Below are 27,975 nucleotides of genomic sequence, written 5' to 3' on the forward strand. Positions count from 1 at the left end.
AATCAGAACACGATATATATGCTCATAAACGAATCCACCACTATGTTAGTTAAAGTTATTAAGAAAGTTTTAAGCAAAAGCATGTCTTTTTTTTTCAATTGAGATGTTTGTACGTAGTGATGTGCAAGTTGCTTCCGCAAAATTTCCAAAAAATTCCTAAATTTCTTGAAAAAATCACGAAGCTTTCACGAAAAATAAAGGGAATTTAAATTTATAAAATGGTCCATATAAGGAATGGAAAATTTCCAAAGTTTTCCTTTGTGAAAATTCCAGAATCCTGGAAACTTTCCATCGGCACATCAGTAGTTGTACGACTTATTGGCGATAGATCCGTGACCTCTAGTTACTGGCCACCGTTTTAACTCACTTTAAAATAATATATGTATATTAACCACGTAATATAATTGTCTACGTAGACAGAGCATCGTAGATTTTACATAATTAAATATGTAAAAGATTTGGCATTCGGCCGTAAAAATCGCCGTGTGGTGGTAGTGCCTTAAGTTCAGACTTGAAAAGTGTTGTGTTAAATGCACTGAAAATTGTGCTAACATCAACATGGATTGGTTTAAAGGAGCTGGTAAGTAGAAGTTTGATGTGTTATTTTTATACTACGTCGGTGGCAAACTAGCATACGGTCCGCCTGATGACATATTCCGTTTAGACAAAGTCCCACAGTTAAATCTACGAGATAAGACATACAAAAATGTAATTATGGTCCTTGGAAATGTACCTATATAGATATTTTTTGGCAAATAAACGATTTATGATTATGATTATGATTATGATGGAAAGCGGTCACCGTAACCTATGGACGCGTGCAACACAATAGGTGTCGAATGCGAGTTGCCGACCCATTAGAAACTTGTACACTCCCTTTTGCTGTGTAAAGTACATAGCAAAAAGGAGTTGTACAAGTACTAAGCAGGGTACTGGTTGCCGACGACTCAAAGGACAAAAGATGGAACAAATTAGATCCGTAGGTCCTCCCGTCATCAGCACACCGCACCCCCGTTGAGCTCTGGCAGCCTTACTCACCAACAGGAACACAACACTATGAGTAGGGTCTAGTGCTATTTGGCTGCGGTCTTCTGTAAGGCGGAGGTACTTCCCCAGTTGGGCTCGTCTCTAGATTCGAGCGAGATGATATTATTTCATCTGCTATTTATGATGACTTAGATTATTACAGACTTTTGTAGAATATTCCCAAATATAGAATAAAAGGAACAAAGAAAAGAAACAAGAATATAGAAAACACAACAACGTAACCAAACTATTAAAGATCGACATACCGCCTTTACCAAAAATATTTAACTTGGTGGGCCGCTTCGTTTCAACAAAAAGAAGTGAAATCCCACCAAAAACATTCTGTAAAAAACTAGCCAAGGTGATGGAGCTGCTTATTTTATCTCTAAAAAGTAATGAAATCTAGACAAAGTCGTGCCAAGTCAAGGTTCCTTACTAAGTATAATAATAAAGAGATCGCTCGCACGATCATCGCGCATTTATTAAGTCCAGTGCCATAACCCTTAAATGCATGACCTTGACAAAGATTTTTTCAAAATTTGAATTTTGACATGCTGTCAATAGAGTCAAAAATACATGATGCATATATATGTCGCAGTAAGTCGTAACATAGTTAAACGAAAGCGATTTATTGCTATCTTACTAGGAATATAACTATAATACGTTACTAGTTTAGTCAAATAGTTATATGACTGGATTCAGTTTAGTGAAATGATTGTAGACAGGAGTGTGGCGGTGCGGCGGAGGTATAGTTATAACCCTAGGGATATAATTATATGCGTTAAACAAACAAACCACAGTGAAGAATTGTTTAGGGCAAGAATTTGTTAATTATTTCCAATTCAATGTGCTTATTCTCTCTAAACACATAGACGGATGGACAGAGTCGCGACATCAATAAATAATAAATAAATATTATAGGACATTCTTACACAGATTGACTGAGGCCCACGGTAAGCTCAAGAAGGCTTGTGTTGTGGGTACTCAGAAAACGATATATATAATATATAAATACATACTTATATACATAGAAAACATCCATGACTCAGGAAAAAATATCTGTGCTCATCACACAAATAAATGCCCTTACCGGGATTCGAACCCGGGACCGCGGCGTAGCAGGCAGGCTCACTACCGACTGCGCCAGACCGGTCGTCAAAAGGACATAAGGGTTCCTTTTGATTTTTTTTTGGTATAGAACTATAAAGAACCGGGACTCCTGGTTCCAGTCCCACTTAGAGACGTATTATAATTATATCCCTAGACTAAGTTTAATCCAGTGATATAACTATATAACTAAACTAGTACCTACCGTATTATAATTATATTCCTAGTTCTTACTAGGTTATGAATCGCTTTTGATTAGCTATGTTACGGCATATAATTATATCCCTAGGGTTATAACTATACCTCTGCCGCAGCGCCGCACTCCTGCCTACAATCATTTCACTAGACTGAATCCAGTCATATAACTATTTGACTAAACTAGTAACGTATTATAGTTATATTCCTAGTAAGATAGCAATAAATCGCTTTCGTTTAACTATGTTACGACGTATAATTATATTCCTAGGGTTATAACTATATAACGGTTTTATCTATCTTACTGCGACATATACATCAGCTAGCGATGTGTAAGTTGCAGAAACTTTCCAAAAAAATCTTAAATTTCTTGAAAAATTCACGAAACTTTCGCAAAAAATAAAGGGAATTTAAATTTATGAAATGGAAAGTTTCCATCTATACAATTATCCATACAAAGTAGGTATGTAAAGTTTCCGAAGTGTTCTTATGTGAAAATTTCAGAATTTTGGAATCTTTCCGTCGGCACATCAGTGTACATCACTAGGCATTTAAGAGATAAGTGAGCATTTCTTTTTTTTTGCCACTTTTATGAAATGTGATATTTTTGAAAAAAAGAATGCTATTTCTACTCAGATTTACTAGCTTTTTCAATCCTAATAGTTAAAAAAATTGTCCCATACGATTTTTTATTTTGTTACCATTTTCCGTACATATATTATTGTACGGGGTAACAAAAGAGGAAAGTAACAAAAATGTATGGAATTTCTGGGACGCTTTTTGTCTCCCAGTGAGATTGAAAGTACTTGTGATTCTGAGTACAATTGACCTAAAATTCCCTAAACAATCAAAATAAAAAAATGGCAAAAAAAAATGCTCAAGTGAGCCTTTTAATTTTTTTTTCAGTTGACTATGTCGACGACTGGTTCCTAATGCGCACACCATGGCCACTGTTCGCGCTATGGCTCGCGTACATTTCGTTCGTGCTCAAAGTGGGCCCTTCCTACATGTCCACGCGGCCCCCCTACAAACTCACCAGCGCTCTAGCCTTGTACAATCTGTTTCAAGTCGGACTGTCTTGCTACATCGTTTACATGGTAAGTATATTCATCATATTAGAAGACTAAAATGTCATATTGTAAACTTTTCTGGATTTCGCCTACTTTCAGAGTTATAAACATCATCGTCATTCTCTTGCTCTTTTCCCATTATTTGGGGTCGGCGCAGCAGATTATCTTCCTCCATTCCTCTCTATCAGCCGTCATTTCCATACTAATACCTTTCGCTCTCATATCGTTGTTCACACATTCCATCCATCTTTCTTAGGCCTTCCACTACCATTGTATCCATCCACAATTTTACAATTAATTATTTCTCAGAACAAAACGCTATTCTGATGGCGATGATACAGTTTTTATATTAAAGGCAAAAATGGAAAAATTTACGCTTCCGGCGGGACTTGAACCCGCATCATTTTTTCCTTTAATATAAAAATGTTTAGAATCGTTAGCAGACGTTTCTACTTAATAAAAATTGATGATACAGTTATCGGATAACTAGTAGGAACTCATTGCAAAAAAGTAAAACATTTTTTTTATTTTAAGTGCCAGTTTTATGCATATTTTTTTTTACTTTTTATGTGAAAATACATCCAAAAAAATATAAAATAAAATACACAAAATTTTTTGGCGAAATTTAACAACATACAACATTTTATCTTAATTTTGCCCTCTGAAATGCGTAGTTAAAATCTTCACACCGTGTTCCCTCTTGTGTACCTATATGACGAACAAGTTTACATACAAACATGATACACGTGGCAAGTTAAGAACAAACGGGCCTCTCGCTCGTTTCTGCCCAGGGTGGCTAGCCGAATGGCACAATCGCTCACGAAACGCTGTCGGAGAAATGCCATTCGGCTACGGGGCCAGGCCCCGTAGCCGAATGGCATTTCTCCGACGCCGAAAACGAAAAACGAGCCGAAAGCGATACGCCGCTGGCTCTGTCGCGCCAATACGCAAGCGCGATAGAGATAGATATCTACTAGCGCTTCGTTTCGTGAGCGTTTCGTGAGCGATTGTGCCATTCGGCTAGCCACCCAGGCCCCGTAGCCGAATGGCATTTCTCCGACGCGAAACGAAAACGAAACGCCGCGAAAGCTAGTCAGGCCCTGTCGCGCCAATGCGCAAGAGCGATAGAGATAGATATCTACTAGCGTTTCATTTCGTGAGCGTTTGTGCCATTCGGCTACGCACCCAGAACGTGCAAGTTGTGGATTCGAACATTGGGCGCTTCAAGATGCGGCGTATTAAGGGTTCTCAAAGGTCGGCAACGAATTTTAGTGGCTCCTCTGATGTTGCTTATGTCCAAGGATGGCGATTATTTTCTACCCATTTGCTGCCTATAATCTTGATAAATATCTAGTTTTCCCACATAAAACTGAACATCCAACACCTTTATAATTATAACATGAAAGAGAGGAGATAATCTTATATCATGCACACATATTTGTGTGATGTGAACTTCTAGCCTTGAAATATACTTAATCAATATTAATTTAAGTTTTTGTGTCACTCGAAACAAGTAGCCATTGTTAAAAAGCTTATTTAACTATAATGTAAACAATCTTAAATACTATTTCAATATCAAATTACTGCATAATTACGAAAAAAGGAAACGTCGTAACGAATTTTCGAGTTTTCATGAGTTTTTCTTTCGCATTTGTAAAAAAAACACAAAATCAGATAGATCGTAGGTGTCAGGGTTTCGAATCCCGGCCAGAAATTAAGTTTTTGTTTTTTGTCTTTTTTTTTTGTTTTTGTATTTATAAGAGTTTTTTTTTATCTATAAAAAAAGATGTTACATAAATGGAATAAGAAATAATAATAATATCGTCAATCCATGCATGATAAAAAATGTAAATATATTCTTCTAGCGATTGAAAATATTTTTGTGTACCTATTTTTAAAAGGCATGTGAAAATTTGAAAACGAATCCTTGAAAATCTTTTCAAATACAAAATGAAAGGTCAAAATATGTATTTATTTTCAGGGTACATACATCATGAGCAAAGAAGGTTTGGTGAGCTCGCATTGCGCGATTGAAGCGAAAGATACTCAACCTTATGTAAGTTATTTTTTAACTTTTTCTACTCGCTTACTTTTTTTTGTAACTAGCTTTGCCCGCGGCGTCGCTCGTGTTAGAAAGAGACAAAAAGTAGCCTATGTCACTCTCCACCCTTTCAACTATCTCCACCTAATAATTCACTTCGATTCGTCGCTCCGTTTTGCCGTGAAAGACGGACAAACAAAGAGACACACACACTTTCCCATTTATGATATTAGTATGGATGGATTTAAAGGGTCGTGCACATATTTTTAAAACTCTACCTTATAGATGTCAAGACAAGTTATTAGTATATACAGGGGCGGCTCACTCCGCGATCCTTTCGCCGCGCTACAAGTACAAGCCGGCGGCCGCGAGTTCGCGGCCCATTCAGTGGCGACGACCTTCGCGCGGCGCAATAGAATTCAATGTCGTCTGCACGCGTGCGGTCCGTTTGTTAATGTAGGTAAGAATTTAGAATGGCGGCGTTTTGTGAACATCAAAGGAGTGAGCCTTCTGTACTTGTACTATTAGATATTCTGTGGTATATACCCCAAAAACGCATTTGTGCATAATTATGTAGGTAGTATATTTTTGGCACATGTTAAGGTACTGCGTGCAATGCATCGTAATAAAATACGTAAGTAGGTATATAGTTTTCAACAATAAATCCCGATGGGAACCAAAATCTTTAGTCACTTTTTACTTTATATACACCATGTTTTTATTGAATTCCGTTAACTTGAAGGGATGGTTTTTAGACTAAATACAATTAATTTCTCTAAGAAACTAGCATCTTAACTCTTACAGTTATCGAGTTATTAAAAAAATAAAAATAATTACTGAGCACGTGTGTGACAGCCACTTCCCAATATTGTTTGTTTTGACATGTGCCGTCAATGACTTGACACTAACTTGAACAATTATTCCTTAGGGTCTTTCGCACTTGTATGAAAACGATGAAAAAATTTTTTTGCGAATTTAACTAAAAGTGATATACAGGTTGGTTCTTGATAACGAACCTAACGACATATCGAATTTAACGGAAAATAAAAAAAGCACGATGTATGTCACAAAACCATTATTTAAGTAAGTAACAATTCTAATAACATTTTCAGATGGTTCGCGGAGTCTACATATACTTCTTAGCAAAGATATCCGAACTGCTAGACACTGTATTCTTCGTTCTACGGAAGAAGATGAACCAGGTCTCCTTCCTCCACGTATACCACCACTCCCTTATGGCAATATCCACCTGGTTCGCCTTGAAATATAACCCCACGGATGTTCTGATATTCCTGGGAACTCTGAACTCTTTTGTGCACGTGGTCATGTATGGATACTACGGGTTGTCTGCGTACCCTAGTATGACGAAGTATTTGTGGTGGAAGAAGTATATTACTTCGTTTCAGTTGGTGAGTATTTTAAAAAGTTCAATTTATGAGTATGTGAAGCGTGGTTTTGAAAAAGTTATATTTAGTAACAAGGACAAAGCGTGTTAAAGTCTGCCGCCTAGTTACTTTATTTAAAAAATAAATTAATAGTTTAAAAAACACTATAAAACACGCTTTTATAAATGCACGTAAAAGCCAAAAATAAATTATGGATCCTTCAAGTTGTCTCTATTTGTGAGCTGAAGTTTAAAAACTATGTGCTTTTAATTATAATATTTGATTGTAAAAGCGTGGGGCGCTGGAACAGGAAAGACTTTTTGTATAACTTGCTGATAAATCAAATTATGCTATGTTACGGGAAGGAGGTTACACAGATTGACGCGCTAATTGGAGTTGCAGCATGACTAGTAGGTTCTACATTAAACAGTCAAATCAATTAAAAGTCAGTGTTCAAAGTAGGTACCAGTTTGTCGAACTCAGACAAAATATGCGCTAGTAGCGAGGAGAGTCGACAGTCGCCGACACTTAGAACGCCGCTTTTTTCCGGTAATCAAAGTACAAAAGGGGAAAGTGTCTACAGTGACAGGATGCAGAGTTCTTGTTCGTGGACGAGATATCTTTGGTTCTCTTTAGTAACCCTTAGGCGGCATATGTAAACGTTATGTTCTTATGCAACTTCATTCGCCAGGAAGTTCGGATTAGTATTTGTTTACAAGAAAGTCTTTCCTGTTCCAGCGCCCCACGCTTTTACAATCAAATATTATAATTAAAAGCACATAGTTTTTAAACTTCAGCTCACAAATAGAGATAACTTGAAGGATCCATAATTTATTTTTGGCTTTTACGTGCATTTATAAAAGCGTGTTTTATAGTGTTTTTTAAACTATTAATTTATTTTATACTTTTTAGTCATTAAAAATGAAATACTTTTAACAATTATACATAAATTTATTTCAAGTAGGCGGATTTTACATGCCATTTATGGCTTAACGTGTACTTATTGCTAATTGCTACTTAATAATAACTAGCGGCTACCTTCTTATTACGGTATTATCATAAAAATGTTTATACCTAGTAAGTTATCCGTAAAAGATAGACAATATAGACATGTGCCATCGCGGACTTTTTGAAGACATGAGAGAGACATACTTTCGCCATATATTGTTTTGAAGCTCTCAGCTAGTGGGATTTTGTTTGACTCGATTAGAAAATATTGTCACATTTCAACTAATTCAAACAAAATTTAAGTATTTCTTTTTTGCCGAGCCCCCCTTTATTTGCTCTTAAGGGTCACAGGAAAACCATTAACCAACTTATTTTAAATACAACGTTGATCTTTCTTTTATGCCCCCCCGAGCCCCCCTTTGTTTACTCTTAAAGGTCACAAGAAAACGCTAACCCAACTTATTTAGCCCCCCTTTATTTGCTCTTAAGGGTCACAGGAAAACCATTAACCAACTTATTTTAAATACAACGTTGATCTTTCTTTTATGCCCCCCCGAGCCCCCCTTTGTTTACTCTTAAAGGTCACAAGAAAACGCTAACCCAACTTATTTTAAATACTACGTTAATCTTTCTTTTATGCGGGGGGCTTCGCCCCCCGAGCCCCCCTTTTCGTTACTCTTAAGGGTAACAAGAAAACCCTAACCCAACTTATTTTAAATACAACGTTTATCTTTCTTTTATGCCCCCCCGAGCCCCCCTTTGTTTACTCTTAAAGGTCACAAGAAAACGCTAATCCAACTTATTTAGCCCCCTTTATTTGCTCTTAAGGGTCACAGGAAAACCATTAACCAACTTATTTTAAATACAACGTTGATCTTTCTTTTATGCCCCCCCGAGCCCCCCTTTGTTTACTCTTAAAGGTCACAAGAAAACGCTAACCCAACTTATTTTAAATACTACGTTAATCTTTCTTTTATGCGGGGGGCTTCGCCCCCGAGCCCCCCTTTTCGTTACTCTTAAGGGTAACAAGAAAACCCTAACCCAACTTATTTTAAATACAACGTTTATCTTTCTTTTATGCGGGGGCTTCGCCCCCCGAGCCCCCTTTGTTTGCTCTTAAAGGTCACAAGAAAACGCTAACCCAACTTATCTTAAATACAACGTTGATCTTTCTTTCATGCGGGTGGCTTCGCCCCCCGAGCCCCCCTTTGTTTGATCTTAAAGGTCACAAGAAAACGCTAACCCAACTTATTTTAAATACTACGTTGATCTTTCTTTTATGCGGGGGGGCTTCGCCCCCCGAGCCCCCCTTTTCGTTACTCTTAAGGGTCACAAGAAAACCCTAACCAAACTTATTTTAAATACTACGTTGATCTTTCGTTTATGCGGGGGGCTTCGCCCCCGAGCCCCCCTTTTCGTTACTCTTAAGGGTCATAAGAAAACGCTAACCCAACTTATCTTAAATACTACGTTGATCTTTCTTTCATGCGGGGGGCTTCGCCCCCCGAGCCCCCCTTTTCGTTACTCTTAAGGGTCACAAGAAAACCCTAACCCAACTTATTTTAAATACAACATTTATCTTTCTTATATGCGGGGGGCTTCGCCCCTCGAGCCCCCCTTTGTTGGCTCTTAAAGGTCACAAGAAAACGCTAACCCAACTTATTTTAAATACTACGTTGATCTTTCTTTTATGCGGGGGGCTTCGCCCCCCGAGCCCCCCTTTTCGTTACTGTTAAGGGTCATAAGAAAACCCTAACCCAACTTATCTTAAATACTACGTTGATCTTTCTTTCATGCGGGGGCTTCGCCCCCCGAGCCCCCCTTTGTTTGCTCTGAAAGGTCACAAGAAAACGCTAACCCAACTTATTTTAAATACTACGTTGATCTTTCTTTTATGCGGGGGGCTTCGCCCCCCGAGCCCCCCTTTTCGTTACTCTTAAGGGTCACAAGAAAACGCTAACCCAACTTATTCTAAATACTACGTTGATCTTTCTTTCATGCGGGGGGTTTCGCCCCCCGAGCCCCCCTTTTCTTTACTCTTAAGGATCACAAGAAAACCTTAACCCAACTTATTTTAAATACAACTTTGATCTTTCTTTCATGCGGGGGCTTCGCCCCCCGAGCCCCCCTTTGTTTTCTCTTAAAGGTCACAAGAAAACGCTAACCCAAGTTATTCTAAATACTACGTTGATCTTTCTTTCATGCGGGGGCTTCGCCCCCCGAGCCCCCTTTTCTTTACTCTTAAGGATCACAAGAAAACCTTAACCTAACTTATTTTAAATACAACGTTGATCTTTCTTTTATGCGGGGGGCTTCGCCCCCCGAGCCCCCCTTTGTTTGCTCTGAAAGGTCACAAGAAAACGCTAACCCAACTTATTTTAAATACTACGTTGATCTTTCTTTCATGCTTCCCCCCTCGACCCCCCCCCCCCCCCCCTTTTTCTATTCTTATCTTCCGGCACCATCATCAGGCCTTGAAACCTAATCGTAGTCATAGTTCATTACAAGACTTTTCTAAGAAGCCCAAAAACAGCTATGATACGATGTTCCATCATGTAATTCCAGTTCATATCTTCCGGCTCCATCATCAGACCTTGAAACCTAATCGTAGTCAAAGTTCATTACAAGACTTTTCTAAGAAGCCCAAAAACAGCCTATGATACGATGTTCCATCATGTAGTTCCAGTTCATATCTTCCGGCTCCATCATCAGACCTTGAAACCTAATCGTAGTCAAAGTTCATTACAAGACTTTTCTAAGAAACCCAAAAACAGCTATGATACGATGTTCCATCATGTAGTTCCAGTTCATATCTTTCGGCTACATCATCAGACCTTGAAACCTAATTGTAGTCAAAGTTCATTACAAGACTTTTCTAAGAAACCCAAAAACGGCTATGATACGATGTTCCATCATGTAGTTCCAGTTCATATCTTCCGACTCCATCATCAGATCAGCTCAACAGTACCATATTATTGTATTGTCATCGGAACTACATATAGCTGCCAATTTTCATTACGCTACGACTCCTGGAAGATGGTTAAATTAGCTTCCTTAGATTCCATTACATACATAGTTACATACACGACGACCTAATAAAAGCGTGTTAATAATGGAATCTTTCGCTTGCTCGGGTACCAATATTGACACGCGGTTAAACAACGACTTTGCCCCTTGTTAAAACAATAGTTATTTGCTTCAAAATCATCAGTTATAAGTAAATTCCACCAGCCAGCTTAAGACATCAAGTTAAAATTTGTATAAAATTAAATTACTCTCACTAGTACCAAAGACATAATTATATAACTCCGTATAGACAGATAAAGTCTAAGAAAAAGACATACCTCAGTACCATACAGAAAAAGGTACGGTGGCCTAGATAGCATTACACCTTTGGCGCTAATATTAATATTTGACATTTTAACACATATCAAGCTAAGAATATGGACCAATTTGTCAAAACTGAGGTTCAAAAGTTTTAAGCCTGTGTCAAGAGATGGCGGTCTATGCACTGTAATTAAGTACACATTTTACTTCGACAGTAACTCTCTATAATACTCGATCCTCTTTGCTAGTACCTAACACTCTTGTGGATGAAATGCAATATTGCTCTCTGTTTTCGAAGAATACAGAGAGCCTTTACCAGTTGGTGTGGTGAAAATAACTATCAACACAACAGTAAATGAATACATACATCGTGAAGAAACTGGATTACTACAAGGGAGGCTCAGTTCTCCATCTAGGTTCAAATAAAACCATAATGAGATTATATTGATTTGCTTGATACAAGCTGGAAGTTGTAAATTCAAAATAATAATTATACATACATACATACATATAATCACGCCTGTATCCCATAAAGGGGTAGGCAGAGTACATGAATACTAAGTTACAGTGCCACTCTTGGCAAAAAGACGTTGAAATAAATCCAAATTGTGACATTGCAGTGACAGGTTGCCAGTCTCTCGCCTACGCCACAATTTAACTCATATCCCACAGTCGACTTCTACGACACCCACGGGAAGAAAGGGGATAATAATTATGTATTTAATTTACATAAAAAAAATTAAAAACTTGCTTGTTTCAGATACAATTCGGATGTATTACATTACATGCGTTCACCAGTACCTTCGTCTCAAACTGCAAGACCTCCTTCGTTCTTCTAATAACAATATTCTTCAACTTAGGTCTCATGATATATCTATTCCGCGACTTTTATATTAAATCTTATGTTAAAAATGAAGGGAAAAAAGGTCTAGATATTAGAAGACTTAGCCATAGTTTTGTAAACTCTTTAGGAGAACCGAGTAGGTGTGATGAGACAAAATCTATTTAATTAAACTCCTAGACTTAGATTATTTTCTATAAATTTTAATAGAAATGCATAAAAAATAATTGTATCAAACTGTGTATCAAGACATCGTATGCACTACCACCAAAACAGAATCAATAAAAAAAAACTTATTTTGAAATGCTTTTTATTGTCTGAAAACATCGCTTGACCGACCGGTCTGGCCTAGCGCGTAAGTGACCCTGCCTGTTCCGGGTTCGAATCCCGGTGAGGGCATTTATTTGTGTGATGAGCACAGATATTTGTTCCTGAGTCATGGATGTTTTCTATGACTATAAGTACATTGTCTGAGTACCTGCAACACAAGCCTTCTTGAGCTTACCGTGGGACTCAGTCAATCTGTGTAAGAATGTCCTATATCTGTATATAGTTCTATATTGTTACAGGCCCCACCCTGTGGTGGGGCCTGTAACAAAAGCAAAAAATTAAACTGTAGGCTATACTCCTTAAACTGACCAACATTTGTTCAGTGACTTTTAAAAATTATGAAGTCTTTAAATTTTCAATTTTCCATACAAAATAAATATTAGCTTCAATGTACGCCATTATTGTTGTCATTGACGTTGTCTGTCACACTTTAGACTTAACAGAATTCGCAATACATTACCTCTTAGAAAAAACTTTCAAGGGTGATAAAAATCAAAATACAAGTTATTTTTAAAAGTCGCTGAACAAATGTTGATCAGTATAAGGAGAATAGCCTACAGTTTAATTTTTTGCTTTTGTTACAGGCCCCACTCTGTATAAGTAATATTTATTTATCTATTTATTTATTTTTATTTTTTTATTCCACGTCAGTGGCAAACAGGTATACGGCCCGCCTGATGGAAAGCGGTCACCGTAACCTATGGACGCCTGCAACTCAAGGGGTGTCACATGCGCGTTGCCAACCCATTAAAAACTTGTACACTCCTAATATTTAAGTAATATTTATTTTAGTAATTATTTATTTACTTTTGAGCTCAATGAATAGTTTTATGAAGAAATCTAATCATGGAAAAGACACAAATTTAATAAACATTTGAAAATAACAACACAATAAAATATTATGTATGGAAAGCGAACTATGAGAGTCATACTTAGTATAATAAATCCTGAGTAAAATTAACTAGGTCCAAAGACTCCGAAGAAGAAAAACTATTTTTAGCATTAAATTATTATAAAGCCTGACCATGTCTCAAAACTGCAAGCTGCAAATTATAAGCGGAAATCTCTTTCCAACTTGTCATATTACACATACTACCACTTGTAACTTGTAACTTGTAGCTTCAAGAAATGTGCCCAAGTAATATATTATAACATTTGACTACAGTCAAGAGGGCGCTGTTATTTTGATGTATGCGGTGACAGTTCAGTATAATTAGTATAAATCAAAATAGTTCTAATGACATTCCGCAACATGGCGCGTAGCGTACATGTAGATGTAGTGCGAAAAGGGTTACCTTCGTATTTTTCCGGAAACGTTCGTATTTGTCATGCTAGTTCAGTCAATGTCAGTACATCTTGTATCGTTGTATCTGACTGAAATAGCAAGACATGTTCGTAAGTTTCCGTAACAATACGAAGGCATATATTTTCGCAGTACATTTTGTAGTCTAATCACTGTCCGAACGTTTTGCTGTTACAAATTGGTAAGGCGCCATATACTTACTCTAAACGTTTTCCCCTCCAGTACCACCGCATTTCCATTGTCTCGATTCATTTCCTATCTCACTCTGATTTACTTGTTTCATGTGCTCTGTCCTAGACAGACCAAACCTTTACCTACCGTCGCTTGCGTGGTCGCGTCGCATCGCATCGCCTATCATCGATAGTTCATCGATGTCGCCCACCTAAGATACTTCCCATAGAGATGGAAGGTTTGATTTCGTCGCGTCGCATCAGCGTCGCGCGACCGTCGTCCGCACAAACCATGGCGTGATGAGCAGTCTGCCGGCAGTCTGTCAGAAGTGGACAGGACGAGTGTGTAAACGCGATACTTCTCATGCCAGTGCCATTGCCACTCGCGCTGCCCGGCGCTCCCCTACGCCCCCCCCCCCCCCCCCCCACACAGCTAGCGTCTCGCGAGCGTAACATCGGGCCAACTGTATGGATAAGGCCGTCGTACGGCTTTGTCATACAGTTGGCCCGACGCTACGCTCGCGAGGCGCTAGATGTGGGAGGCCCTTAATGGTGGTTTCAGCATTTAAAAAGTTGGCAGGTTACCTGCATGTCAATTTGTTTGACTGTACATCAGAAAGTGGTTTAACTGCATTACAAATATTAATTAACACCAAACAGGTTAAGTAATTACCGGATGTTTAATGTCAATCACGTACTGAATCAATGACCTTCTAGTTAGGTAATGTTTGGTTTTATTGACAATACTTAATAAACATAAACTATTGGTGAACTATACATCTTCGTAATAAGGTTAAATTTCATGGTCAAGTTGGACAACTGTATGCCGGTTATTTAAAATTCATTTCATGAAATAAATAAATATTTTAGGACTTCTTACACAGATTGACTGAGTCCTTAGTAAGGGCTCAGTCAATCTGTGAAAGAAGTCCTTACACAGAGACCACTGTGAGCTCAAGAAAGCTTGTGTTGTATACAAATACATTTATATTTAGATAGAAAACATCTACATATTGTCAGTCCCTCTCTATCGCACCGGATCTATGTCCAACTCTTTCACATTACATTCAATTCGTCTTTGGAATAATCTCCCTCTTGAGATAAGGCAAACTCAGACCAAGTCTCTGTTCAAGATCAAGTTGCGCAGACATCTTTTAGAAAAGTATCTTAATCAAGCGTCGTAATAGTTATAGGGCAGGTATATAATATGTATATATGTATAGTATATGTAACTTAGATATTTATGTAAATTTGTAAGTAGGTATACTCGTATTATGTAGTTTTATTTTTGTAAACGTTTGTATGATGTAATATGTATGTAACCATTTAGGTTTATTAAGTAGATATTCAATTTCTCGTCTTGTTATATTTCTTGCACCTATTAGCTCCTTATTGATCTCTGTTTGGCCCAAAGGTTAGCTGGTAGAGAATGCCTTTTGGTATTAAGTCCGCCTTTTGTACATTTTTTTACTGTGCAATAAAGTTTAAATAAATAAATAAATAAAACATCCATGACTCAGGAACAAATATGTGCGCATCAGCATCACACAAATAAATGCTTTTACCGGGATTCGAATCCAGGACTGTGGAGGCAGGAGGGTCACTACGCGCTATGCCAGACCAGTCGTCAAAATCAACTCTCCTAACTAGGTGTGTAAAATGAACTCGCATGCGATTTTTTTAACAATAAAAAAACGTAACACAAAATCATATAAACTAGTAAGAACTAAAACAATAACATGAAAACTAAAATTAAACCTATAAAATAAAACTAAATAACAAACTACACATCAAAAAAAGAAAATACATACATACATACAATCACGCCTGTATCCCATAAAGGGGTAGGCAGAGCACATGAAACTACTAAAGCTTCAGGGCCACTCTTGGCAAATAAGGGGTTGAAAGAAAACGAAACTGTGGCTGTGAAATACTTATATAGGACCATCGAGGACATATCCCAATAGAGTGGTAATATGGGGCTGTCCGTCTGCGCAACGGATATGTGATTTGTCACTTATAAATGTTAGCGCTCGCTCTCAATAAAACAGTACAAAACCAGTATTGGATCCGTGCGTACGTCTCTGCGAATTACGAAATAAATTATAGTTTGTTTTACTATTATTATAATGGCGTGCTTTTCTATTCAGTTTCGTAGAAAAAACAGCAAAACATCTGACTTTAAAACATAAGGAATAACTTTTCATCGGTAAGTTACGATTTTAAATTATAAACTACTTTATATTAAATTTTGTCCGGAGATCAAGTTAAACTGGACAACAAAAGTGAAAGGTGATGACGCAGGCTAGACGTATGTCGTTATCTCTTGCTTCCACGTAACTCAATTCACATCACACCATCTCTTTCCAGTCTGCACTAGTGTTGTACATGCTTAATTTATAGCATCAAGTGGTGTATCGATATTTAAGTAATGAGTAAGGAATATTATTGTGTGTACCTACTACATAATGATCACACTCTATTTAGATAAACAAACGAGAAAGTTATCTTGCACTTATGTTTGCATTAAATTAATGGTTTATGTCGAATAATTGTATATTATCGATTATGTTAAGCTTGATTGATTATATGTACTGATGTATTAGGTACCTAATTCTTAGGTGTAATTAGATATGTTTTGGGTATATTTAGGTGACACGATTTCGTAAAATCTCTATCTGATATATGTAATAATTTAAATATCACGTTGAAGTAATTTGTAAAATAATAAATTGCTATTTAAATCGAAATAAAAAACACAACTTGAAAAAATCGAAGATACATAATTAGGGATTGGAAAATTTCATGATTTTTACTTAAAATAATTATAATCTGATTATTATACCATTTTGACTTCCAAGAAATAGTTTTCCCTTTTTGTATACCGTGTTTTATGTAACAGATTTTTGCTCCACCGTATGTGCATGTAATGTTACGGACATTTGGGGCTTGCACAGACGGTGGTGCATAAAGCGCGTAAGGGGTTAAAATATCGTTATCGATAAACCTTACTTACGCACTACCTCATCCCTAGCACCTATCACTTGACCTTGTATCAGCCAATGGGAGCGCAGTGAGAGGGGATATGAGTAGCTGCGAGTTAGCGGAATTGTTCTCGAACAAATTAAATAACATTTCTACTCTATTAGGGTATGTACTCGATGTTACCGCGATAGTTACTCATGAAATAAAACTATGTAAACGGATTAAATCGCGTATAATGAATTTAAAATTCATCCCGATATTTCGAACACTACAGCGTTCGTAGTCAACTGAGGAAAAATTACAATGTGCAATTGCAATGCGGGATGAATTTTAAATTCATTATACGCCATTTAATCCGTTTCCATAGTTTTATTATATTTTATTTTATTTAGGAATTCATACAGTATATTACAAGATTTTTTCTTCTATACCTATAACAGTTGATATCATAATTTTTAGTACCTATATATTTTTTTGGTTTTTGTGTAATATTTGCCTAATAGAGGTACATATTTTTATTAATATCTACTTACCTATTTATTTTTACCGGCCCTCGCTTCCGTTACGGAGGTGGACGATAACTCTTAATACCTACTATAATTATGTAATTAATCATCTACAGTACTTTTCCTTTATAACCTTTATAAATCTTTCTTTTTTACTGATAGTTTTTATTACAGACTAATAAAAAATTCCGTTCGACCCAAGTACAAAGTTCGCAAATCCCAATCGAGACCAACGTAAATATGTTAGTATGACATTGAATAGTTTTAATAGATCGCAATTTACGCAAACCTGTTTTAGGTAAGCATTTACGGATATCATTTTGACCCGAGAGCCATTCTGTCGCGAGGAGTGTTGTGGTGCGGTCGGTATCACTGTCAAGGATTCGAAGATGGACAATGCAACTGAGAGCCCTGATATGGCGTGGTATTCTAAAGGAGTTGGTGAGTAAAAATCTACACTTACTTGTATCAAAGAGGATCGAGTATTACCTCTATAGAGAGTTACTGTAAAATGTGTAATCACAGTGCATAGACTGCCATCTCTCGACAAAAGCTTAAAACTTTTGAACCTCAGTTTTGACAATTTGGCCCATATTCTTAGCTTGATATGTGTTAAAATGTCAAATATGAATATTAGCGCCGTCTAGCCGAGCGTTCCCCAAAGGTGTATCGCCATCTAGGTCACCGTACCTTTTTCGGTATGGTTTTGAGGTACGCTTAGACTTTATCTGTCTATACGGAGTTACATAATTATGTCTTTGCTTATATTAATACCAACTTTTTTCGCCCACGTTTCGAATAAAATTATCAAAATAATCTTGATTTCCCATGCAATTAAGCTGAGTGGAGACCCTTTCAGTGACGCTTAACAATAAATTAGTACTGTCTATGTAATTCCTAAATTTAAGCGTTTTCTGAATAAATTTCTTCTATTCTATTCTATTCTATTCAAACTTTCTTCGATTTATATTTAGATGGGGTGAATGTTTAAAAAATCCTCTCTTACTGGTCCTCTACACCTTATAAGGAACCTACTTGCCAAATGCTGAATCTCTAGGACCAGCGGTTTTGTCTGTGCGTTGATATGTCAGTCAGTCAGTTTCTTCTTGTACAAACATTCCGCAATTTTTGGATATACTCGTAACCCGAGGGCGCTACTATATGGCGGGGCGGTACTTATAGCCAAATCTTATAGAAAAGAACTACAAAAAAAGACAAAATATCATTCAATATTTTAACGCTCGCCTACTCTATAAGTAGATTGCATTTGTTTTGTTCGATTTTCAAACAAAATGACACGAACTCTTTGACATTGCTGTACAGTGTCAAAATTCGCTGCCATGTTTTTGTTTTTATTGTATGTTAAGGTCTTCTAAGGATAACAAGCTACTTGTCTTCTAGTCAAATCAACTACTTTTTTTAAGAGCTGTCAAAATGAAGTTGAACAATTTGTTCCTTATGGAATTAATATGAAATCGTATCGAGTGACGTCACGGTCAATTCATTTACTTTTATATTTGAAATTACCGACTGATTAAATTGAAATTGGACTTAAAAATAACTACAGTCCATATTTTTTTACAACTATCGAAAGCTTTATTTCGAGCCGTTCTTTATTATTCGACTTTTCAAACTAAATATTTTAGAACCAAAATATAATTCAGTTAAATTCATAAAACTACAATATCTTTCCTACATATTTCATCAAAATCTGGAAACTACTGTCGTGCCCCTCAAGAATGTTTGCCGAGCTAATATACTCGTAAACTTAGCGTCAAAAACTAAACCAATAAACTTAATATTTGTGTATACAACTTTATAAGGACGTCCAAAATCATGGGTTATTGACATCAGGTACTTTATCCTCATCGTCACCCAATAAAATACACCAAAGTATATTCATATTCGAGTTTTGTCGTGGTAGTTCCTATAAAAAATAAAAGCTCGAAACTGAAATGCTTTAAAATACATATAAATAAATACGTAAAATATGTCGACCTATATCGTCACTACTTAAATAAAGATAAAGAGTATTGTATTGTATTGTACTTTGAAAAAATCTCGTATCTCACGCTGCTCCTCAAAGTTAAAACGCAGTAAGTCTATATGCATTCCATACATACTTATTACAATTTTCTTTTCATTGACAGACGAAGATACAAGTTTTTTTTAAAGTAGTGACGATATGTCGATGTATAAGTCATTTTTACACAAGTTTCGAAGCTCAAGAAAGCTCGTATTGTGGGAACTCCGGGTGAAGCAAACATCTAAGGAAACTAAGTAAAAGACAACTTCAAAATGGGACCCCTTTCTTTCCCATAAACTTTTTGGTCAGAATTTCGTTAGTCATAAGTTGTTATTCATATATTTTGTGGTCATAAACATCACTAGTCATAATTTTTGTTACGAATAATGCTTAATGGTACTAACATTAACAACCCATAATATTGGATGCCATAACCTTAAAAATCATAAAGTTGATGAGTATAAAATTGAAAGGCATAACAATAATTATCCAGAAATATTACTAGGCATATTTTTTGAAGCCCTACTGATTGTTCTGCATACAGTTTTAAGGCATAAACCTCGTAAGTCATAATCTTTGTTACGAATAACGTTTAATAGTTCTAACGTTAACAACCCATATTATAGAATACTATAATCTTAGAATCAAGAAAGTTGATGAATATAACATTTAAAACGGATCCCTTTGTTAGCCAGATTATCATTAGTCATAATTCTGAAACGGTTTCATTAGGGTCACCTATAGATAGGTTAGGTTAGGTTTGTTTTATGGCAATCCTGAAAAGTTACGCGTTTTTGAGAAAAACCAAATTATGACTAACGAAAATGTGGACAATCGATACATTATACCTTATGACTTTATTGGTAGTCCGCATTTACCTCGCGTCCATTAGAACGGAAATAGGACCCCTGCCCCCCTTCTACTCGTTGACGAAGCCGAATACTACAAAAATCAGCATGCAAAGGAAGAAATGGCGGGAATACAGTGAGCTCATTGAGTATTTTAATCCTCATTTCTCCGCTAGGTTCACTAGTTACCTTGTGTCATTCAGAGCAAAAATAGGAGCCCCGCATAGCGAGGCTCCGTCGAATCGCTGGCGGGGCCTAATACTTTTAAAAGCAACATGAAAAAATAAAACACATAACATGTAAAAGACGAAATGGCGGGAAAATCAGTGAGCCCAACGAGAAAATTTTCATTTCTCGGGTAGGTTCGTTAGTTACCTTGTGTCATTCAGAGCAGAAATAGGAGCCCCGCATAGCGAGGCTCCGTCGAATCGCTGGCCGGGCCTAATATTCTTAAAAGCAACATGAAAAAATTAAACACATAACATGTAAAAGACGAAATGGCGGGAAAATTTTCATTTCTCGGGTAGGTTCGTTAGTTACCTTGTGTTCCTTATAATGAAAAATAATATAGATCCCATTGAATGTTATGCTTAAAGTTAATGTGGACAGTAATCATTATTACTTGCGAAAATATACTTTACGACAATTATGACAAACATGTTTATTGCTTTCAACATTATGTCCATAATACAAAATGCAATTTGATTATTATGCCAAACAATGTTTATGACTAACAATAATGATGACTTGCAAAAATCTGACCTCCAATTTCTGACATTCAACTTTATGACTAATGATAATATGACTAATAAAAATTATGACTAACAACGTTATGGATTGTAAAAATCGGACTAAAAAAATTATGGGAACCAATAGAGACCCCTTCAAAATACATGTAACGGGTTTACGGTCCGGGTCAAAAGAAATTTAGACAAGACGGGAAACACTGACAACACTGGGTACGTAGCTACGTAGCCAACCACACAAACGCTCAGGATAATATCTGATTGATTGCTATAGGTACTAAAACCATTAAAATGCTTAGGCTCAATAGTATGCACGTTATCTTGCAGGATAATACCTAATTTAACAGGTCGACCGTTGCGTATGTATCTACCGGCATAATTACTTGTGTGGCGTCGAAATACGGTTCATTATTGGAAACAGATGTACTGTCTGTAGGTAGTGTATATCTAATAGGTGGATTGTTATTTAGATATTAGAATATTAGATAAGATGGAGCGCATCGCCAACAAACTGTTTTACAGTTTGGCGAAACTTTAATGATATGATTGTGTACATTGTCTTTTTTGTTAAAAAAAAAAAAGATTAGTAGCTATCTAAAATATCTCTATCGCTCTTGAGCATTTGGCGCGACAGAGCCAGACTGCATTTCTGTCGGCGTCTGGCGTCAATCGTCGTATGTGTGGACACCTAACGTGCGAATGTCACGCCCTCGCCAGACAAAGAAGAACTTTGGAGTAGGTTACCAGGTGGCATTTCTGCGACGCGAAACGAAAACGAAACGCCGCGAAAGTAGTAGTCTAGCCGAATGGCATCTGTCGACGCCAAATGAAAGAGCGATCCAAAACGCAAGCGCGATAGAGATAGATATCTACTAGCGCTTCGTTTCGTGAGCGTTTCGTGAGCGATTTTGCCATTCGGCTAGCCACCCTGGTTCTGTCACGCCAATACGCGAGAGGGATATATCTACGAGCGTTTCCTTTCGTGAGCGTTTGTGCCATTCGGCTTCGTACGCTGGAACCAAAGGACTTCAGAGAGCCACCTATGAGCCTCATCTCTCTCGCTACGCGCGCGGTTCAATATTGGAATATTTCGCCTGCTCGAATATCAATATTGGCACGTGCGGTTAAACAACAACTTTTCCTCCTTGTAAAACAAATAGCTAACTATTAAATTGTATGTGAAGTTCCAGAACCTTCAAACATCACAGGTATTTATGTGTTTTATAAGTCGTTAACACTTATAACTACCTAAATACATAATTATTGAATGACGTGGGTAACCTGAGTGACCACATTTGTTGGTATGAATGATGGTTTTCTAGAAATACAATAAGATAGACTACTATCATGAAATTCTATTATCTTTGTATAATAAGCAGAGATCGGATTTTTGTGCGTCATCTCATACTAAAAGTCATTAAAATGACGTAAGTCACTAAGAATGTCGCAAATCCGTCCGATCTCTGAATAAAGCTAGGAACACACTACGCGGACGTCCGTCGTGAATCGACCGCGGACGGGAATCTGGGCAATGAAATTACACATAACCGTGCAAACTATCGGTCGACGGACGTGGACGTGGCCTTGAGCGCATGGACGTCCGTTCGAAATCTGGCTCGCTGGATGTTTTGTTCCGTGCACACTGTTCGGTCGCGGTCGCGGTCGTTTTACGACGGACGTCCGCGTAGTATGTTCCTAGCTTAAGTCATTTATTCAAAAATAGTAATATAGGTAGAAATTTGCCAATCGCTTTTCAGTGAAGGAAAACATCGCGAGGAAACCGGACTAATTCCAATAAGGTCTAGTTTACCCTTCGGGTTGGAAGGTCAGATGGCAGTCGCTTTCGTAAAAACTAGTGCCTACGCCAAATCTTGGGATTAGTTGTCAAAGCGGACCCCAGGCTCCTATGAACCGGTGCAAATGCCGGGATAACGCAAGGAGGATAGTGATGAGTAATATAGGTAGATACTAAAAATATGACTAAATAATTAAAACTATATAACATTAAAATTAAAATTAAACCTAAAAATAAAACTAAATAACAAGCTCCCTATGAAAATACTTAACTACAAAAATAAAACTGTTATACTTAAAGAGAAAATTTTAGATTTAGCTTTTTGACAACATAGATCTAGCCCTTCAGGTGGCGAAATCCGGGAGCCGACCGCACGTAAAGTGGCAGGTAACCGGGAGCCGGACTTGAAATAAAAAGCTGTTGAGTGGCAAGGATACCGATAAAATGACAGAAAAAGTTTACCCTTGAGTGGCGGGGCCCTCGCGGGTGGTCATCGCGAATGTTACTTATGTTACAAAAATTATAATTAGTCAAAAAATGTAGGGATGTTGTGCATAAACCATATATCACTGGATTCATTATGAAACGGCGAAAATTATTCCATAGCAAAAAAATACATTCCATTTATGTGAATTTTGACAGACTCGATCAAATATCAGATGGCTACATTTTCCACTTCCATGTATTAAAGTAACTTTATTTAGGTAAAAAAAACAGTAGATTGTAGAAAACAGTAATCCAGGGACTTAAATATAAATTTATTTACACTTATATCCCTTTTTAGGGTTCCATAGTCAACTACGAACCCTTATAGTTTCGCCATGTCTGTCTGTCCGTCCGTCCGTCCGTCCGTCCGTCCGTCCGTCCGTCCGCGGATAATCTCAGTAACCGTTAGTACTAGAAAGCTGAAATTTGGTACCAATATGTATATCAATCACGCCAACAAAGTGCAAAAATAAAAAATGGAAAAAAATGTTTTATTAGGGTACCCCCCCTACATGTAAAGTGGGGGCTAATATTTTTTTTCATTCCAACCCCAACGTGTGATATATTGTTGGATAGGTATTTAAAAATGAATGAGGGTTTACTAAGACCGTTTTTTGATAATATTAATATTTTCGGAAATAATCGCTCCTATAAGAAAAAAAAGTGCGTCCCCCCCCCTCTAACTTTTGAACCATATGTTTAAAAAATATGAAAAAAATCACAAAAGTAGAACTTTATAAGGACTTTCTAGGAAAATTATTTTGAACTTGATAGGTTCAGTAGTTTTTGAGAAAAATACGGAAAACTACGGAACCCTACACTGAGCGTGGCCCGACACGCTCTTGGCCGGTTTTTTTAACATATTACAGTACAATTTTTGCGAAAAAAACGGTTTTTTAACACGTGTCTCAAATATGGCAGGCGGGTGGTCCAATCAAATTGGGTCATATTTCAAGTTGTTTTGAAGTTGAAGGTGTTGAACCTTTACTGAATGCCGTCCTTGTTTAGTGACGAATAGTTCGTGCAAGTGTGAGTGTGAGGAAGCTAGATATAGTTTTAGACGGTTTTATTTATATATTTAGGTATATCGTCGCACGGGGTCCGGGAGCCGGTCCCTGCCACTTAACAGCTTGTTTTTCCCAGAGTCCGGCTCCCGGCGCCTGCCACTTAACGGAATGTTTTATAAAATGACCGCGCCACTTCTCCCCTATGCAACTTGTAGCTCTGCCACCTGTGGGGCTAGGTACCAGCAGCGACTGGTCCATACAAACCGATTCCCACCGGCTTGCCTAAAATTGATTACTAGTAAAGTACCTATCTAATGTTAATGTAGGTTTCTTTTTGCTCAATATTGCTGGCAAAAATTTTCAAATTATCATTTTCACTAAATTTAGAAGATAGATTCAAAATTAAAGACTAACAATGTTACAAAATTCACATACATTTTTTTGATCATCCATACTAATATTATAAATGGGAAAGTGTGTGTGTCTGTTTGTCCGCCTTGCACGGCAAAACGGAGCGACGGATTGACGTGATTTTTTAAGTGGAGACAGTTGAAGGGATGGAGAGTGACATAGGCTACTTTTTATCTCTCTTTCTAACACCCCCACTTCCCTTGAATGGGGGGGGGGGGTAGTTTGTGTGGAGCATTCCGCAATTTTCGAATTTAACGCGAGTGAAGCCGCGGGAAAAAGCTAGTTTATTCTGTTAATTCAGAGACGGTAAATTATTCAGCAACATTATTTTATATAACTTTACTATTCTATACGCTTATTTGATCTTTTTATATAATTGGATTGAACTATAATATACATACATACAATAACGCCTGTTTCCCAGAGGGGTAGGCAGAGATCAAAAATTTCCATTTACTATGATCCTGACAAATCACTTTCGCTTTCATAACGTTTCTCATACACGCTCGTCGGTTTCGAGTACTTCTGACCTGGCCTTTTTGCAATATTTCCCCGATTTGAACAAGAAAAGTTCGCCTAGGTCTTCCACTTCCAACTGACCCTTCCACTCTACTAACTATACTATACTGAAAATATATGGTGTGTAAAATTTCAAGTGGCCAAGTATACAAGAAGTTAACCACAGTTCTGATCACAATGATATGCAAGAAATGCCCATAATAATCTAAAAACTGTTGACACGGTAATAACGTCATACTCCGGTAAATATGAAGCTTGGAGTGTGTATTTAGGCTTCCGCGACCAATATTCGACCATTATTAGAGGCTTCTAGAATGAACTTTGTACCGATACCGGTATATTTGCTATCTCTGAGAGTATACTGTTAACTTGCCAAGTTGCCCGCTAGTTTAGCGTTTGTCGCCCGACAGTGACACTTGGCCGTTTATTACCTGTTCAACAAGGAAATATTGACGCTTACGGCTCAGCCACGACATTGGTCTAAGCGCGACAGCGGTGAGCGGCGGCCTTATATTGAAGCGAGACACAGCTTTTTGACTTTTCATTCGCACGTATGGCTGCCGCTAAGCGCTGTCGCGCTTAGCCCAATGCATGTCGTGGCTGGGCCGTTAGTAACAATGTTACTTATCAACCCAGGGTGCGTAGTCGAATGGCACAAACGCTCACGAAACGAAACGCTCGTAGATATCTATCTCTATCACTCGTGTGTAATTGGCGCGACAGAGCCTACCTTTCGCGGCGTTTCGTTTTCGTTTCGTGTCGCAGAATTGCCATTCGGCTACGGCACCAGAAATAGGCACTGTATTGTCAGTCAGAAGACTCACAAGAAGTGTCAATTCTGGTCAATGTCTCTGTGGTGAAGTAGCCCACTGGTAGTCTCCATCAATTTTTAGAGCGAAGACACATTGGCTTGTATCTAACATTTGCAATAGGCTACTTTCCTCCTAGTCAAATCAGCTTCTTTTTAAGAACTGTCAAAACGATTTTGAACGACTTGCTAATATGGAATTAATATGAAATCGAACCTTCTACGACACCCATGGGAAGATAGGGGGTGGTGAAATTCTTAACCCGTCACCACACAGGCACTATGGCGACTATGGGATATGGGTTAAATTGTGGTGTAGGCGAGAGGCTGGCAACCTGTCACTGCAATGCAATAGTTTCGTTTTCTTTTAACCCCTTATTTGCCAAGAGTGGCCCTGAAACTTTAGTAGTTTCATGTGCTCTGCCTACCCCTTTATGGGATGCAGGCGTGATTGTATGTATGTATGTATGAAATCGAATTGAGTGACGTCCCGGTCAACTGATTTACTTTATATATTTCTATCTGATTTATAAAATATAAATTGGAGTTAAAAATAACTCCTGTCCCTGTTTTCTTATAATTATCTGATGCTTTATTTCGTGCATGGTATAAAATATTTTATTTTAAGTACAGTCAAGTTGCCTACATCGTGTATATAGAGTGGGACCTGTAACAAAGGCGAAGAATTGAACTGTAGGCTATTCTTCTTATACTGATCAACATTTGTTCAGTGACTTTTAAAAATTATGAAGTCTTTAAATTTTTAATTTTTCATACAAAATAAATATTAGCTTCAATGTACGCCATTATTGTTGTCATTGACGTTGTCTGTCACACTTTAGACTTAACAGAATTCGCCATACATTACCTCTTAGAAAAATCTTTCAATGGTGATAAAAATGAAAATACAAGTTATTTTTAAAAGTCGCCGAACAAATGTTGATCAATATAAGGAGAATAGCCTAGAGTTCAATTTCTTCGCCTTTGTTACAGGCCCCACTCTGTATTTTTTGCATGTTTATTTAAAGTTTCTTTCTGCAAACTGTGATGAAACGTTATGTGTCTGGAATAGTTAGGTATATGTGTATGTATGTATTTGTAAATTTTATCAATGACAGTACGGGCAATAAAGTCATGTACCTATACATATCTTTGGCTAGTTATCCGCATCTTGACGACCGGTCTGGCCTAGCGGGTAGTGACCCTGCCTGCTAAGCCGCGGTCCCTGGTTCGAATCCCGGTAAGGGCATTTATTTTGTGTGATGAGCACAGATATTTGTTCCTGAGTCATGGATGTTTTCTATGTATATATGTATTTCTATATTATATATATCGTTGTCTGAGTACCCACAACACAAGCCTTCTTGAGCTTACCGTGGTACTCAATCAATCTGTGAAAGAATGCCCTATAATATTTATTTATTAATTTATTATTTATTTATATTTAATACCTTGACTGTAATCAACATTGAACGAACTAAAGTTAACCTTAGTCGTATTTGTATAAGGAACAGTTTACATAACGTTGGTACGATGTCAAATAACGTATATTTATATATTTGCCGAAGTACGTGAATTGTTTAAACAAATACGCTTCATTAGGTTAACTTTTTGCGTTAATTATTTTTTACGTGACATAACAGATTACGCATCTTTCTAGATCCTTCCGTTAGTTGATACGTCATTAGGGGAAAAGGCATTAACTGTAATATAATTCATTAATTTACTATAACATAATGACATTATGACATAGGTAATATCGGCAATTATGTAGCGGTAATAAATGGAATGAAATATCATAATTGAAGTAAGAAATAAATTAGAAAAGAAACTAATAGGATAGGTATGTAGGTACTTTCGAATTTATCGTTATGTTATGGACATTGTGCGAAAGGTTATCCTTCGTATTTTCACGAAAACTCACGAACGTGCTGCGTTCTCTCAATCTCAACTCACGTATGCTATAAATCGTTATGCATAAAACAATTATCATACCTAATAAGTGTGCTGATAGTTAGTATGACATTTGATTCATTATAATCTAAGTTTGAATGAATAAGAAGTAAGTCTTACTGACATCTATTAAGTATGACAC

General features: G+C 37.2%; 1 protein-coding gene across 2 annotated transcripts in view; it reads left to right on the top strand.

Moving 5' to 3' along the window:
- Nucleotides 1–463: 463 nt before the first annotated feature.
- Nucleotides 464–27,975, top strand: part of LOC125226620 (elongation of very long chain fatty acids protein 7-like) — a 48,956-nt gene continuing 21,444 nt past the window's right edge. The window contains exons 1-5 of one of the 2 annotated variants that reach the window (XM_048130654.1): nucleotides 464–580; nucleotides 3,235–3,425; nucleotides 5,380–5,454; nucleotides 6,552–6,848; nucleotides 11,860–12,238. In XM_048130654.1, coding sequence (XP_047986611.1) covers nucleotides 559–580; nucleotides 3,235–3,425; nucleotides 5,380–5,454; nucleotides 6,552–6,848; nucleotides 11,860–12,108 — 834 coding nt within the window. In that variant the 5' untranslated portion in view covers nucleotides 464–558 and the 3' untranslated portion in view covers nucleotides 12,109–12,238. Of the gene's footprint in view, nucleotides 581–3,234; nucleotides 3,426–5,379; nucleotides 5,455–6,551; nucleotides 6,849–11,859; nucleotides 12,239–27,975 lie in introns of those variants that run through there. The other variant, XM_048130653.1, reaches the window with a different exon arrangement.

This window comes from Leguminivora glycinivorella, chromosome 5 (genome assembly GCF_023078275.1).
Source record: "Leguminivora glycinivorella isolate SPB_JAAS2020 chromosome 5, LegGlyc_1.1, whole genome shotgun sequence".
Classification (NCBI taxonomy): Eukaryota; Metazoa; Arthropoda; class Insecta; order Lepidoptera; family Tortricidae; genus Leguminivora; species Leguminivora glycinivorella.